Here is a 17395-nt window from a genome sequence, read left to right as displayed (position 1 = left end):
CCTCCTTCTTTGATGACTTATTCTTTTCGCTGTGATCTCACACATAGAGATCTTTCATTTAGTTTTTTTTTTTTTTTTTGCCAGAGTGTTTTGGCTGTCCATGCCTGTAATACTCTCATGGACTTTTCAGCTGGATCCGCGTGCCTTAAGGGCTGATTCTGAGGCCAGAGTGCTGTTTAGGACATCTGCCATTCTATGGGTCTGCTGAGTATCTCACTTCCATGTTGGATCGTTCTCTCCCTTTTTATTCTATCAGCTTGTATTTGCGGACACCAGTCTTGTTTATGTATTCCTTTTGGCTCTTAGTCCCATCATTATTATCAATTGTGAACAGAAATTGATCACTTTGACTAGTGAAATGGCATTGGTACATGCCACCTTGATGGGATTGAATTGGAATCCCCTGGTATGTTTCTAACTCTACCGTTTGAGGTAAGTCAGCTTGAGCATGTCCCAAATTGCACATCTCTTCCCTCTCTTATTCCCACTCTTATTTTTAACAGCAATCACTTTTCAGTTAAGTTTCAACACTTGAGAATAACTGTGCATTGAGTACAGTATTCAACCGAAAGTATTAAGTAGAACAAACAAAAAAATACTAAGAGATACAACGTATTAAGTTGTTCATTAACAGGGCATGGGCTGATCAAGTCACCATTTCTCATAGTGTTCATTTCACTTTAACAGGTTTCCTTTTTGGTTTTCAGTTGTCACCGATCAGGAGAACATATGGTATTTGTCCCTTTGGGACTGGCTTATTTCACTCAGCATATGCTTTCAAAATTCCTAACAGGGATCACTTTTCAGTTAAAATTTAAACACCTAAGAATAAAAATTTGTGAATTACAGAGTACAACCAATAGTATTCAGTAGAGCAAAAAAATACTAAAAGGGATAAAGTATTACATTGTACATCTACAGTCAGGACAAGAGCTGATCAAGTCACTGTTTCTCATAGTGTCCATTTCACTTCAACAAGTTTCCGATTTGATAATCAGTTAGTTGTTGCCGATCAGGGAGAACATATGATATTTGTCCCTTTGGGACTGGCTTAATTCACTCAGCATGATGTTTTCCAAATTCCTCCATCTTGTTGCAAATGACCGGGTTTCATTGTTTTTGACTGCTGTATAGTATTCTATAGAGTACATGTCCCATAATTTCTTTGTCCAGTCTACTGTTGATGGGCATTTAGGTTGGTTCCAGGTTTAAGCTATTGTGAATTGAGCTGCAATAAACATTAAGGTGCAGACAGCTTTTTTGTTTGCCAATTTAAATTCCTTTGGGTAAATTCCAAGGAGTGGGATGGCTGGGTTGAACGGTAGGGTTATATTCAGGTTTGTGAGGAATCTCCAGACTGACTTCCATAGTGGCTTGACCAGTTTGCATTCCCACCAACAGTGGGTTAGTGTCCCTTTTTCCCCACATCCTCACCAGCATCTATTTTTGATAGATTCTGAATGTCAGCCATTCTAACCGGGGTGAGGTGAAACCTCATTGTGCCTTTGATTTGCATTTCCCTAATTGCTAGTGATCTTGAACATTTTTTCATGTGTCTGTTGGTCATTTGGATTTCCTCTTTTGAAAAATGTCTATTGAGGTCCTTGGCCCATCTCTTAAGTGGGTTGTTTGTTTTGATGCTGTGGAGTTTCTTGATTTCTTTGTAGATTCTGGTTATCAACCTTTTATCTGTTGCATAGTTTGCAAATATATTTTCCCATTCTGTCGGTTGCCTCTTCACTTTCCTGACTGTTTCTTTTGCAGTACAGAAACTTCTCAATTTGATGCAATCCCAAATGTTAAATTTGGCTTTGACTGCCTGTGCTTCTGGGGTGTTTTCCAAGAAGTCATTGCTGGTACCTATATCTTGCAGGGTTTTTCCAATGCTCTCTAATAATTTGATGGTGTCAGGTCGTAGATTTAGGTCTTTAATCCATGTTGAGTGGATTTTTGTGTAAGGTGAAAGGTAGGAGTCTTGCTTCATGATTCTGCATGTGGAAATCCAGTTTTCCCAGCATCATTTATTGAATAGACTGTCCTTACTCCAGGGATTGGTTTTGGATCCTTGATCAAATATGAGTTGGCTGTAGATGTTTGGATTGATTTCTGGTGTTTCAATCTGTTCCATTGGTCTATCCATCTGTTTCTGTTCCAGTACCATGCTGATTTGATTACAACTGCCATGTAGTATGTCCTCAAATCTGGTATTGTGATGCCTCCAACTTTGTTTTTGTTGTACAAGATTGCTTTAGCTATTCGAGGTCTCCTGTGTCTCCATATGAATTTCAGCATGATTTTTTCCAGATCTGACAAGAAGGTCTTTGCTATCTTGATTGGTATTGCATTGAATCTGTAAATTGCTTTTGGGAGAATGGACATTTTGATGATATTGATTCTTCCAATCCATGAGCATGGAAGATTTTTCTATTTTTTGGTATCCTCTTCTATTTCTTTCTTTAAGATTTTGTAATTCTCATCGTAGAGATCTTTAACGTCCTTGATTAAGTTTATTCCAAGGTATTTTATTTTTTGGTAACTATTGTGATTTGGATTGATCTTAGAAGTTCTTTCTCAGCAGTGGTATTGCCTGTGTATACAAAGGCTGTTGATTTGTGCATTGATTTTATATCCTGCTACTTTTCCAAACTCTTCTATGAGTTCCAATAGTCTCTTAGTAGTGTTCTTTGGGTCCCCTAAGTAAAGAATCATCTCATATGCAAAGAGGGATAGTTTGACTTCTCCCCATTCAGTAGTATGTTGGCCGTGGGTTTTTCATAAATTGCCCTGTAGTTAGGTGCATATACATTGATAATTGTTATATCTTCCTGTTTAATTCATCCCTTGATCATTATATTGTGCCCCTCTTTGTCTCTCTTAACAGTTTTTGTGGTAAAGTTCATGTTTTCCGATATTAAGATGGCTATGCCCGCTCTTTTTTCATTTCTGTTGGCATGCTATATCTTTTTCCAGCCTTTCACTTTCAGTCTGTATGGATCTTTATTGGAAAGATGTGTTTCTTGTAGGCAGCAAATAGATGTGTTTGTTCCTTAACCCAATTAGCCAATCGGTGTCTTTTAACTGGACAGTTCAGGCCATTAACATTCAATGTGACTAATGATAAGTGGTAACTTTGCCCTGCCATTTGCCAAAGATATTTTCTGATATATGTTTTGAACTTCCTGTGATCTTTTGGTGTGAGAATTCCTTCCTTTACCTTCTTTCATATTGATGATTGTGTTTCTGTGTTTCTGTGTGTAACACATCTTTAAGCATCTTTTGCAGGGCTGGACGAGTGGCAACAAATTCTTTCAATTTCTGTTTGTTGTGAAAGGTCTTTATTTCACCTTCATTCACAAATGAGAGCTTTGCAGGATATAATATTCTGGGCTGGCAGTTTTTCTCTCTTAGCACCTGGGCTATATCTCGCCATTCCCTCCTAGCTTGTAGGGTTTCTGATGAGAAGTCAGCTGTAAGTCTGATTGGAGATCCTCTGAGAGTAATCTGACGTTTCTCTCTTGCACATTTTAGGATCTTTTCTTTATGTTTCACTGTGGTAAGTTTAATTACAATGTGTCGTGGTGAGGATCTCTTTTGGTCATGCTTATTAGGGGTTCTATGAGCTTCCTGTACTAGGATTTCTCTGTCCTTCTCCAAACCTGGGAAATTTTCTGATAATATCTCACTAAAAAGGCCTTCTAATCCTTTCTCTCTCTCCATGCCTTCAGGAACTCCTAGAACCCGAATGTTGGGTTTTTTAATAGTATCCTAAAGATTCCCAACAATATTTTTTAGATTTCAAATTTCCTCTTCTTTTCTTTTGTTTGATTGTATACTCTCCTCTGCTCTGTCTTCTACGTCTGATATTCTCTCTTCTGCTTCACCCATTCTGTTTTTAAGGCTCTCTAATGTGTTTTTCATTTGATCTATTGAATTCTTCATTTCATTATGATTTCTTGTCACTATCACAGTTTTGTTTTCTACTAGTTGTTTCATTTCATTTTGATTCTTCCTTAATATTTCATTTTCACGAGAAAGATTTTCTATCTTGTCCATTAAGGATTTCTGTAGTTCGAGAATTTGTTTTTGAGAACTTCTTGATGTTCTTATCAATTTTTTGAGATCTGCTTCTTGCATTTCTTCTATCTCATCATCTTCATAATCTTGAATTGGGGTGTCTATTTTATTTGGGGGCATCATAGTGTCTTCCTTGCTCTTGTTACCTCGGCTTTTGCGTTTGTTTGGCATATGGGAGATATTCTTTGTTTTTTTTTTTTTTTTTCTCGTTATACTGTGACTCTAGATTAAGAGGTCTGTCTGCTTTTGATGGATCCTTAGAGTCTGTGATGGGTGTGGCCAGAGAGCTCTGGTTCTACAGGGTTAAGGGTGTGCCAAAGGTGATTCACCCTGATTGTTCTCTTGCTCACTCTCGCGCTCTCTCTTTCTCTCTCTCTCTCTCTGTCTTTTTTTTTTACTCAGTTGCAAAGTAATTCCACACAGCTGAGTGGAATTGAGAGTAGCTGATGTATGAAATCTGGCCCCTTTGGGTATTCGTTTGCTTACCAGAGTCAGGTTTTTCTGCTTGGCTAATGAGAGACACCTGCTTTACATATGCAAAATGGCACGGACTGCTTTACTTATGTAAAATGGCACCTGCCCTTTGTCTTGCTCGGCTTTGTAAGGTGAGTGGAGAGAGAGGCTAAATGTCCATGCCAGTTCCCTTTATTTATTCAATTTTTTCTCTCCTCCAGCCAGCCTGGTGAACTTTCTCCAATGGGGTTTCAGGCCTTGTTCTTTGCAGGCTCTTTCTGCCTTTCCCCGCCAATGTCTTGGGTTACCAACAGAGAGGTTTTTGTCTCACCTCCCCTTCCAGTGCTGGCACGCAGACTCTGCAGCTCAGGTGGGTCCAGTGGCCCTGGCGGCTCCTGTGGCTCAGCTTCCACGCGGTGGGCGACCTTGCTGTTCCTGTAGGTCCTCCAAGTCACCACTTTGGTGCATTTTTTTAACATTAATGCTATAAAAGACTTGCAATAACTATGCAACAGATAAAGGGATAATAACCAGGATCTACAAAGAGATCAAGAAACTCCACAAAAACAAAACAAACAACCTACTTAAGAGATGGGCCAAGGACCTCAATAGACATTTTTCAAAAGAGGAAATCCAAATGACCAACAGACACATGAAAAAATGTTCAAGATCACTAGCAATTAGGGAAATGCAAATCAAAAGCACAATGAGGTTTCACCCACCCCCGTTAGAATGGCTCACATACAGAAATCTACCAACAACAGATGCTGGCGAGAATGTGGGGAAAAAGGGACACTAACCCACTGTTGGTGGGAATGCAAACTGGTCAAGCCACTATGGAAGTCAGTCTGGAGATTCCTCACAAACCTGAATATAACCCTACCGTTCGACCCAGCCCTCCCACTCCTTGGAATTTACCCAAAGGAATTTAAATTGGCAAACAAAAAAGCTGTCTGTACCTTAATGTTTATTGCAGCACAATTCACAATAGCCAAGACCTGGAACCAACCTAAATGCCCATCAACGGTACACTGGATAAAGAAATTATGGGATATGTACTCTTTAGAATACTATATCGCAGTAAGAAACAACGAAATCCAGTCATTTGCAACAAAATGGAGGAATCTGGAACACATCATGCTGAGTGAAATAAGCCAGTCCCAAAGGGACAAATACCATATGTTCTTCCTGATCGGTGAGAACTGACTGAACACCAAAAAGGAAACCTGTAGAAGTGAAATGGACACTATGCATAGCCCTATTTGTTAATGAACAACTTAATACATTATCCCTCTTAGTAGTTTTTTTGTCTGTTCTACTTAATACTATTGGTTTAATTCTGTAATTAATACACAGTTATTCTTAAGTGTTGAAATTTAACTGAAATGTGACCCCTGTTAAACATAAGAGGGGGAATAAGAGAGGGAAGAGATGTACAATTTGGGACATGCTCAAGCTGACTTGCCCCAAATGGTAGAGTTAAAAACATGCCAGGGGATTCCAATCCAATCCCATCAAGGTGGCATGTACCAATGCCATCTCACTAGTCCAAGTGATCAATTTCAGTTCACAATTGATATAATGAAAGGACTAAGAGTCAAAGGGAGCACATAAACAAGTCTAGTACCTGCTAATACTAACCGATAGAATAAATAAAGGGGAGAGTGATCCAACATGGGAAGCGAGATACTCAGCAGACTCAAAGAATGGCAGATGTCCTAAACAGCACTCTGGCCTCAGAATCAGCCCTAAAGGCATTCGGATCTGGCTGAAAAGCCCATGAGAGTATTTCAGGCATGGAAAGCCAAGACACTCTGGCAAAAAAAAAAAAAAAAAAAAAAAAAAAAAAAAAAAAAAAAAAAAAAAAAAAAAAAAAAAAACACCTAAATGAAAGATCTCTGTGAGTGAGATCCCAGTGGAAAGAACAGGTCTTCAAAGAAGGAGGTACCTTTCTCTGAAGGGAGGAGAGAACCTCCACTTTGACTATGACCTTGTCTAAATAAGATAAGAGTCGGAGAACTCAAAAGGCTTCCATAGCCTTGGAAACTCATGACTGGAGCATAGGGAGATTACTGATGCCATAAACAGGAGTGTCAATTTGTTAAGTCAACAACAGGAGTCACTGTGCACTTACTCCTCATGTAGGAACTCTGTCCTTCATGTGCTGTACATTGAGGCTTAATGCTATAATGAGTACTCAAACAGTATATTTCACTTTGTGTTTCTATGGGGGTGCAAACTGTTGAAATCTTTACTTAATGTATACTAAATTGATCTTCTGTAAAAAAAAAAAAAAGAAATTATCAATTCCCAACTTGACTCTCACTGGGATTAAACATGACAGTAGGTCTGATCTGATTTCATCATCATTTAAAAAATCATCTATTATTTTTCACTTTATGTTTCTGTGTGGGAGCAAACTGTTGAAATCTTTACTTAATGTATGCTAAACTGATCTTCTGTATATTAAGAGAATCGAAAATCAGTCTTGATGTGAATGGAAGGGGAGAGGGAGTGGGAAGGGGGAGGGTTGCGGGTGAGAGGGATGGTATGGGGGGGGGGAAGCCATTATAATCCATAAGCTGTACTTTGGAAATTTACATTCATTAAATAAAAGTTAAAAAAACAGTATTTTACACTTTGTGTTTCTGTGTGAGTGCAAACTGTTGAAGGCTTTACTTAATACATGCTAAATTGATCTTCTGTATATAAAGATAATTGAAAGTGAATCTTGATGTGAATGGAAGGGGAGAAGGAGCGGGAAAGGGGAGGTTTGTGGGTGGGAGGGAAATTATGGGGGGAAAAAGCCATTTTAAACCATAAGCTGTACTTTGGAAATTTATATTCATTAAATAAAAGTTTAAAAAAAGATATATCCTTCATCTACTTTCATAAAAAAGGTACAAAATACAAAAATCAACAGAGAAAAATTAAACTGAATTAATTTTTTTCACATTTATACATGTGAAAAATATGAAATAAAAATTATCATGAATGTTTAAAAATCTAAATATAAGTTAAAACTATAAATCACTTTTAAGAAAACATTGAGAGAAATTCATGACTTTGGATTTAGCAATTATTTCTTACATATGGTACCAAAAGCACAATCAAGGAACAAATAATAAATTAGACTTTTGAAACTATAAGAAATTATGTATCCAAAGACACTATGAAGAAAGCAAAACTAATGTAATGGTCAAAAGTATTTGCAATTCAGACATCTGATATGGTTGAAATCTGTAGTGTGTAAAGTACTCCTGCAAATTAACAAGGAACAATCCCGTTTATAACAAGGAACAATCCCATTTAAAAATGGGCAAAGTTCTTCAAAGATATTTCTCCAAGAAGTTATGGAAATGCCCAGAAAATACATGAAAGGTGCTTAATATTACTATTAACAGAGTAAATCAAATCAAATACACAATGAGATACCCCTTCACAACCATTAAAATGCCTATTACCAAAACCAAACAGAAAATAGTAGGTTTTAGCAAATGTGGGGGAAATCGAATCCTTGTAAACTGTTGGTGGGGATGCTGCTTTAAATAACAATATTCTGGTTCCTCAAAAAACTAAATGGAATCATTATATGATCTAGAAATTCCAATTCTTTGTAATTACCAAAACATTGAGAGCCGAGAATTGGACAGATATTTCTATACGAGTGTTCATAGTAGCATTATCCACACTAGCAAAAGATGGAAACAACTCGAATGACTATTAATGAATGAGTTGATGAATAAAAGTTCTTATATAATACTAAAGGATCATATTAAGCCTTCAAAAGTAATAAAATTCTGAGGCAGACATTTGGCACAGTGGTTATGACACAGCTTGGGACTCCTGCATTCCATCTGGGACTTACTGGGTTTTAGTCACAGCTTTACTTGAAATTTCAGCTTTCTGCTGCTGCACACCCTGGGAGGCAGCAGTGATAGCTCAAGTAGTTGGATACCTATCACCCATGTGGGAGGGATGGACTAAGTTCCTGGATCCTGGCTTTGGCCTCTCCCAGGCCCTGTTTTTGGGAGCATTTTGGCAATAAACCAACAAGTGGAAGATGTCTTTCTATGTCTCTTTCTTTTATGTGCGTTTACTTTTCAAACAAAATGGAAAAAATACATAAATAAACTTAAAAATTTTAAAAAGTAACTGAATTCTGTTATATGCTTCAGTATGGATGGGCCTTGGAAACTTTATGCTAGGGGAAACAACTTAGACATAGAAGAACAAATATTACATTATTCCACTTATATGAGGTATCTATAATACTCAATTCACAAAGTTGGAAAACAAAATATTGATTACCACAGAGATGGCTAAAGAAAAAAAGGGTATCTTTTAGTGGTTTAGATTGTAAAATGTTCTAGGTATTGATAGTAGTGATGATAATAGTGCAACATGATTGTAGTTAATGCCATTTATTATACACTTTAAAAGAATGAAGATGGAGCAGTTTGTTACCTTTATTTTACCATAATAAAAAAGAGCTATCAAATTATAATAACTCATTCAGGAGCTTGAATACAAGCTGATAAGTGAAAGGACCCAACTAACAACACTACAGATTGTATATGGTATTCCATTAATTGATATTCTGTAAAGACAATTATTTGGAGACAGAAAAGGACCAGTGATATTCAGAGGCTTGAGATTTGGGGCAGGGATGAATAGATAGATTTTTAGGTCAATGACATTGTTTAAAATTCATAGAATACAGGCCGGCGCCATGGCTCACTAGGCTAATCCTCCACCTTCTGGCGCCGGCACCCCAGGTTCTAGTCCCGGTCGGGGCGCCGGATTCTGTCCCGGTTGCCCCTCTTTCAGGCCAGCTCTCTGCTGTGGCCAGGGAGTGCAGTGGAGGATGGCCCAAGTGCTTGGGCCCTGCACCCCACGGCAGACCAGGAGAAGTACCTGGCTCCTGCCATCGGATCAGCGTGGTGCGCCGGCCGCAGCGGCCATTGGAGGGTGAACCAACGGCAAAAGGAAGACCTTTCTCTCTGTCTCTCTCCCACTGTCCACTCTGCCTGTCAAAAAAAATTCATAGAATACAAAACATAAACTGAATCCAATGATTGCAATAGTAATAGTAATGTACCAACATGGACTCTTCAGTTGTAATAAATTTACAACAACGATGCAAGAAGTTAACAATAAAGGGGAAACAGAAGAAGTGAATGAGGGATGTATTGGTTTTCTGTTATTATAATGAAATACCTGAGACTGGGTACCTTATATAGAAAATAGGAGTATTTAGCTCACAATTCTAGAGGTTCAAGAGCATGGCACAAATATTCACAAGTGGGTGTCATTACAATGGCAGGAGTGTGAGAGAGGGAGAGACCACTTGATGGAATCTGAAGCAGGGGATGGGGATGCCATGAGAATATTAATCCTTTCCAAGTATAGTATGTGGTGCTAATAAGTTTCCATTAGGCACCACCTCTTAAAAGTCCTATCACTTCTTGATATCACCACACTTTCAACTCATTAATCTTAGGGAGACACATTAATAGCCAAACAATAGTATTGGGTACAGCAGAATTATATATTTTGAGTTTGCTGGTAAATACAAAACCTCTCAAAAAAATAAAAATTATAAGCAATGTACTAGTGCACTCCCTGAAAATACTCTTGGAGTCCTAACTTCCAATGTAATAGCATTAAGGACGTGGTCTTTGGGAGGTTGAATACATATTACCGGGTATAGTGCTTTAACAAAGGGAATCCCAGGGAGTTTTCTTAGTGCCTTGTGAAGTTACAAAAAGAACTGCGCAGGCTGCAATCTGGATGAGGACCTTCACCAGAATGTTACCATGCTGGTATACTTATTGTCTCCTGAAAAGTGAGGAATAAATTTCTTTTCTTTATTAACTATCCATTTTATGGTATTTTGTTCTTGCCCAAATTAAGCCACTATAATAAAAAACAAATCAAATATATATATTTGTAGCTTCCAGAAACCACATTTATGGACATTTATCAGAACAATTAACACTTTTGTCCATGCAAAAATATGTACATTATTATATTCAGCAATAAAAAAGAATAAACTTATACAAGCAATGATATGAATGGAAATTAAGGTCATTACACAAAGTTAAAAACCCAATCTCAAAAGGTCATATGTATGCTTTTATATAATTGTACAACATTATTTAATTGTTAAAATTTAAGTTATGGAAAGCAGATTAATGATTTCCAGGATTTAACTAGGGTGGTGGGACAGATGAGGATGGGCATGAATATAAAATGGTAGCAGAGGAAGATTTTTATGGTGGTGGGACAGCTCAATGTTGTGATAGTGGTTTTGCATAAATTTATGTACATAATAAAATGGCATAGCACTACACATATAACATGTAACAAGTTGGCAATGTCTTCTAAGCAAATATCTAAAATTAAAAAAACCTTCACTTTCTAGGGTCCAGCACTGTGGCACAGTGGGTTAACTCCCTGGCCTGAAGTGCCAGCATCCCATATGGGTGCCGGTTTGAGATCTGGCTGCTCTACTCTCTATACAGCTCTCTGCTATGGCCTGGGAAGGCAGTAGAAAGTGGCCCAAGTCCTTGGGTCCCTGAGCCCATGTGGGAGACCCAGAGGAGGCTCCTGGCTCCTGGCTTCAGATCAGAGCAGCTCCGGCCATTGCGGCCAATTGGGATTGAACCATCAGATGGAAGGCCTTTCTCTCTCTGCCTCTCCTCTCTCTGTGACTCTGACTTTCAAGCGAATAAATAAATATTAAAAAAAAAAAACTGCCGGCCCCACGGCTCACTAGGCTAATCCTCCGCCTGTGGCGCCGGCACACCGGGTTCTAGTCTCGGTTGGGGTGCTGGTTCTGTCCCGGTTGCTCCTCTTCCAGTCCAGCTCTCTGCTGTGGCCTGGGATAGCAGTGGAGGATTGCCCAAGTGGTTGGGCCCTGTACCTGCATGGGAGACCAGGAGGAAGCACCTGGCTTCTGGCTTCAGATTGGCACAGCGCACCAGCAGTGGTAGCCATTTGGGGGGTGAACCAATGGAAGGAAGACCTTTCTCTCTGTCTGTCTCTCTCACTGTCTAACTCTTCCTGTCAAAAAAAAAAAAAAAACTCACTTTCGAAAAATTCTTTATAAAGTTCAGGATAGTACTATGAGACAACTAGGTCATAAGTCATTTGAAATTAGCAACTGACCTGACACCTCTAGCTCCCAGGTGGCCTCATCTTCATAAGTCTGAGAGCTGAACCAGCATCCATACAAGCCAGCATCTGAGGGAATGACTTTCTTTAGCCTCAGTAACACTTGCCCATTTACAATGCCGTCCTTCACCAACTCAGTTCTTCTTTGATAGTCTGGCATCTGCTTATTTTCCTGGTCTTTTCCATGCTGGTAGAGGTGGACTATGGCAGAGAACCGTTGCTTGAAGAACCGCACTTCCATGAACTCTGCATTTGTCTCAGGAGAGAGAGAGCAGGAGAACACTGTGTCCTGCCCCACGAAGGCCTTGACACGGTTTTCTGGCCCAATCACCTGCCATTGGCCTGTAGGAGGAAGCACAACAAATAGCAGAGCAAAACCCTTGTCAGTGTGTCCTGCTTAGGGCTGCAATAAACTGCTGATGTATGAGGTTGTATAGTCGTTATGATCTTTATCAAACCCAGTGGCTTGCACTTGATAGAACATCAATTACTTTACTCATCCTTACAAACACCTCTAGAAGTGTGTCTTATTAATATTCCCGTTTTCCAGATGAGAAAACTGTCTCAGAGACACTTTATTTTCCAGAAGGCACTTTCCAAATGGAGATTCTCTGGCCAGACTGGATTCTATATCTACATTCTCTCCTCTCTGTCCCTATGCTTTACTACAAACTTAAAACAGCCTCTTTTCTATTTCCTTTGTTTAAAACCAAAGAACTACCCTTTTCCCAATAACTCGAGGGGGATGGATGACATTATCAATCTCCAGTTTGAGGCAATTTGCTTAGGTGTCCTTCAAACATATGATTAGGTTTTGTAAATATTACATTAGTGTAATATAGGAGTAAATATCTCAGACCACAGATTAAACATGTAATTATGCTTCCTTAATTTTTTTTTAATTTCTATGCTTCCTTAATTTTTTATCTACTTTTTCTACTAAAGTTGGAAAGACATGACCCAACCTTGCGATGAATAGATTCTGTGATTTTTATTTCAGAGATCTGTGTTCTTTCGAGCATTCATGTTTGGTGTATCTTTTCTATAACAAGTACCTTTTATCTACACTTATATAATGTTTTTCCACTTTAAGATTTCTGGTCTTGGATAGCACTTGATTTTATACCTTATCAACATATTCTGTTTTTATTTCTTTCATATTGCTTGGTACATATTTGACCTCATTTGCATTTTAGAAATTTCCTCATCATTGATTTTCTAATGTGATGAGAATTTTCTCTATGCATCTCTCCTGCATTATTCTCAACTCCATGGAGGATAGGACCTACCTCTTTTGCTCAGCATAATATCTCCTATGTCCAGCACAAAGTATTGGCTCCAGAAACAATGGTTACATGTTTGACTCCTGGACTGCATTTTCTTCTCTCACTTCCTCACCTATTTAATGGTCACTTTAGTAATTTTCCTGATGTAAAAACACAATTAGCATTTTAAGGCCTGCTACCTTCAATGTATATGTATACATTCTCTTGGGAAATGTCTTTTGGTGAATTCACATGTTCTTATTTACTAATTTATGCATGAAAGTATGTGTGTACATATGGCGCACTGCATGTAAATTGAAGGTAAAATGGGTCCAAATAAATGTAAAACATTTACCATCATTTTTTTACTTTAAATTTTTATAAATCTTTCTGAAATGTATTCCATAATTCTTTTTTAAAAGAGTTTTTGTGGGGCTGGCACTGTGGTATAGTGTATAAAGCCACTGCCTACAGTGCTGCTGTCCCATATGGATGCCAGTTCGAGTCCCAGAAGCTCCACTTCCAATCCAGCTCTCTGCTATGGTCTGCAAAAGCAGTGCAAGATGGCCTCCAAGTCCTTGGGTCCCTGTGCCCACATCAGAGACCCAGAAAATCTCCTGGCTCCTGGCTTCAGATCAGCACAGCTCTGGCTGTTAACAGCCAATTGGGGAGCGGACCAGTGGATGGAAGACCTCTCTCTCTCTGACTCTCCTCTCTGTGTAACTCTGACATTCAAATAAATAGACAAATCTTCTTTTAAAAAAGATTTCTTGTTTATTTAAGTGATACAGTAACAGACAAGGAGGGAGAGACAGAGAGAAATCTCTTCCTTCTGCTGGCTTACTTCCCAAATGGCTGCAACAGCCAGAAAGGAACTGATCCAAAACCAGGATCCAAGAGCTTGTTCTTCTCCCACGTGGGTGCAGGGGCCCAAGCACTTGGGCCATTTTCCAGACCTTCCCAAGCCACACAGAGCTGGATAGGAAGAAGAGCAGCTGGGACATGTATGAGGGAGGCTTAACCTAATATGCTTCAGTGCTGGCCCCTCCACGATTCTTTTCATGTCTGAATTAAATCACTTTTATTTTGCTAATTTATAAACTTAATTTATACAATCAAATCTGTATAATTTGTTGATTCTAAAAATGACTTAAATGCTCTAGAAAATTACCATTGTTCACAATGCCCACCAAGAAGCAAGACTTTGCAGAGTATTTCCCTGTATTTTTATTTGATGTGGATAAAGAGAACAAAGAACAGCAAGTCTAGCTTTCTTCATTTAGGCACATATGTCAAGGAGTAAAGGCTGGTAGGAAGTTTCTGCATTTGATCAGTGCTTGTTTCTTCACAATATAACTTCAATTCAAAGTTACTGTCCTTCATTTTCTCATTGATTTGGGAAAGGAGGTAGAGGAGGAGATTGCCAAGATCTGGCACCTGAATGCAGTGCCACTCATTTTCCAAGTACAGCACAGCATTCCTACTAGGTTTTCTTTGGTCAGTAGTGAACTATGTGTGGCAGTAAAGTTAATTGATATTAATAATAAGTACTACTGATGGTGATTTAAGACCTATAATTATGGTCATTATTTTATTAGAGCTTTCCAAGAGCTCTGAGATAGCTGCAATTTCTATTTTGGAGGGAAAGAAATAGTGCTACATGTGCTGTGGACCCTGCAGAACTACAGGACAGACACCCATTGTGTGTGATCTGCCACTTGCAGCACTTCCCCCAGCCTGATCGTTACCAATTAACCTCCTGCCTTGGATTCTCCTTCATGCATGACCCATACCAGCTGCCATTCACCTGCCTTACCCAAACCAGAAAAACCACCTGGACACAGTTGCATATCTGGCTGTGTCTCAGCCTGGGAGCGAAGAACAAGGCTGCCCAAGTTTTCCCAACAAGGAGTTACCCAAGAACTCAGACTATGCACTGTGTAATTGACTCAGACTTTCACCTCATCCCATCTCAGTCACCACTGAAGCTCCCAATCTCTGGGTTGATAGCCCCATCCTTCACAGGCTTATTTCACAGTCTTTTATATACACCCTCTTACATGGGTTTATATTATATATAAATACCTATTATATGATTTTTATTTTATTAATTTTATTAAAATGCAGTATTTGGATGTTGTGGGGGTCAGTATAATATTTCAACACGTGCACACAGCATTAACTAATTAAATGACCAATCATCATCTCCAACTCCCCTCACCCCACATTCTACTGTGTTGAGGCTATTTGCTCCTATCCTCCAATTCTTCGTGTGATATACAATTCATTACTATGAAAAGGAGGCAGTTACTAAATGAAATCTGACTTTTCAGAATAAACTGATCAGCTGTTGACCTGAAGAAGCAGATGCTTCAGAACTGCTTCTCAACTCACAACTCCACCTGAGTCCCCCTACATAGCAATTGGTGCTTCTTCTGCCCACTGAAAGCTCCACCTCAGAAACCTGACCTTTGAGCTGTAACCCTCCTTCCTACTCTTTGGGACTGAGTTAGGGCAGGACAGCCTAGAAGTACCAAGATTTTAACCATCCTGAGGATACATCATAACCAGTGGGGAACAGCATGCAGTAAGTGAGCACCAAACATCTTTTAGGTCTTACTGAGATTATTCTGAGCCATTGTATACAGAATTCCTCAAAAAAATTTCTCAGATTATCTCAATGAGACTGAATCCCAGTTGCCCTCAGCATTAACCTACCCTTTAACAACTCTCTATGGCATTCCTACCTTTGTGCTTCACTCTCCTCAACTTGTTCTGGGCTACTATACTAGTGTCTCTAGTGCCTGAGTTCTTCCCACTGCCCCATGTCTCCCATAGCCCTTTGTATTGGTAAATACCAGGCTCGGGTTAGGAGAAGCTGGAAGAATACAAATAACAAATCTGCCCAACTCCATTGCAGTACAATGATTGCAGGTAACGAATTCAATCTGTTGGTCTTCAAAAGCATATAGAGAGAAATTGTTCTGGATAGCTTACCTGACCCCAGCTCGAGAAGACTGAAAAACAATATCAGCACAAGGGCCACATACGGATTCCAGTGCAGTGATTTCATGCCATGGAAACAGATGACAGCAGGGATGGATTGGATAATTTAGTGAGAGAGAAGGAATGAGAACAGCTGTCCCAAGTGCAGGAGCCAAGGAGAAGATCCGGGTGAGCTGATGGCAAACTGTGCTGTCCTCATAGTCTTCCGGACATAGAAATGGCTGTGTGCTTGGAGTATCAAGACTCTGGTCTTTCAGTCACTACATTTATTGCCAGACCATCAAGGAAACAGAAAGAATGTTGAGGGGACTTTGTCCTGGGTGGCGGCAGAACAAGGGAGGTTGATTTAGCAGAAGATTGTAATCATTCGAAAGGTGAGGTGTTCCACGAGCTGCTGTGGTAGTCCTGCTCATTCTTTTCCTGTTTTGAGTTGAGAGACAGGACTCTGATTGTGAGACTAGACAGGGAAGAACTTTATAAAATGAAACAGTCTTAGTGTCAAGGAACTCAAGATGTTGAGGAAGATATCAGTTCAGGTTCAGGTAAGGGGAAAGACAAAGAATCAATCAGTCAGTCACTCATTAGAAACTCTAAGCAAGACATCCACAATTAGAGATTTTTTTTTTGGACAGGCAGAGTTAGTGAGAGAGAGAGAGACAGAGATAAAGGTCTTCCTTTTCCGTTGGTTCACCCCTCAAATGGCCACTACAGCCGGCATGCTGCACCAAAGCCAGGAGCCAGGAGTTTCCTCCTGGTCTCCCATGCAGGTGCAGGGCCCAAGCACTTGGGCCATCCTCCACTGCCTTCCCAGGCCACAGCAGAGAGATGACCTGGAAGAGGAGCAACCGGGACAGAACCGGCGCCCCAACCAGGACTAGAACCCGGTGTGCCGGCACCACAGGTGGAGGATTAGCCTAGTGAGCCGCGGCGCCGGCCCACAATTAGAGATTATGCAGTCTTTTCAAGCTTATGGAAACGCACAGGGATTGATCACTTACTAGATCAGAAGCTAAATTTTTCACCACAATTCTACCAATAAAAAGAACACATTTTCTTACTACAAGGCAATTAAAAACAAAAACAATTTAAAAATACAAAACCTTATATGTTAAGAAATCATAAACAACTCAGTTTTAAATAACTCAAAATAAATGGTAATAAAAACCACAAAGTGGAGTAAGTATAAAAATAAGAAAATAACATATTTGGCTAAAATCCAAACACTGGAAATGATAATATTTGACAGGATTGCAGAGAAACAGGATTCTCATTTATTGCTAATGGAAATGCAAATACTCTTAGTCTTTGGAAATATGTTCAGCAATTTTATACAAAGTTAAACATGTTTTTTTATTTTACTTAAATTACTTGAAAACTTATCTACACTCAAAAGCTAACACAAAATGTTTAGAGCTGAT

At 39.2% G+C, this 17395-nt stretch overlaps 1 protein-coding gene across 1 annotated transcript in view; it reads right to left on the bottom strand.

Annotated features, from left to right (window-relative positions):
* The window catches only part of LOC100353853 (butyrophilin-like protein 3), a 65453-nt gene extending 49056 nt beyond the window's left edge, over positions 1-16397 (bottom strand). The window contains exons 1-2 of the mRNA XM_051853905.3: positions 15969-16397; positions 11701-12048 (exon numbers count right to left, since the gene is read on the bottom strand). Coding sequence (XP_051709865.2) covers positions 11701-12048; positions 15969-16044 — 424 coding nt within the window. The 5' untranslated portion in view covers positions 16045-16397. The remainder of the gene's footprint in view (positions 1-11700; positions 12049-15968) is intronic.
* Positions 16398-17395: the final 998 nt, after the last annotated feature.

Source organism: Oryctolagus cuniculus, chromosome 14, assembly GCF_051225735.1.
Source record: "Oryctolagus cuniculus isolate XC-2025 breed Fujian yellow rabbit chromosome 14, ASM5122573v1, whole genome shotgun sequence".
Taxonomy (NCBI): Eukaryota; Metazoa; Chordata; class Mammalia; order Lagomorpha; family Leporidae; genus Oryctolagus; species Oryctolagus cuniculus.
Note: the sequence above shows the minus strand (reverse complement) of the source record. Positions and strands in the feature narration are given on the sequence as shown.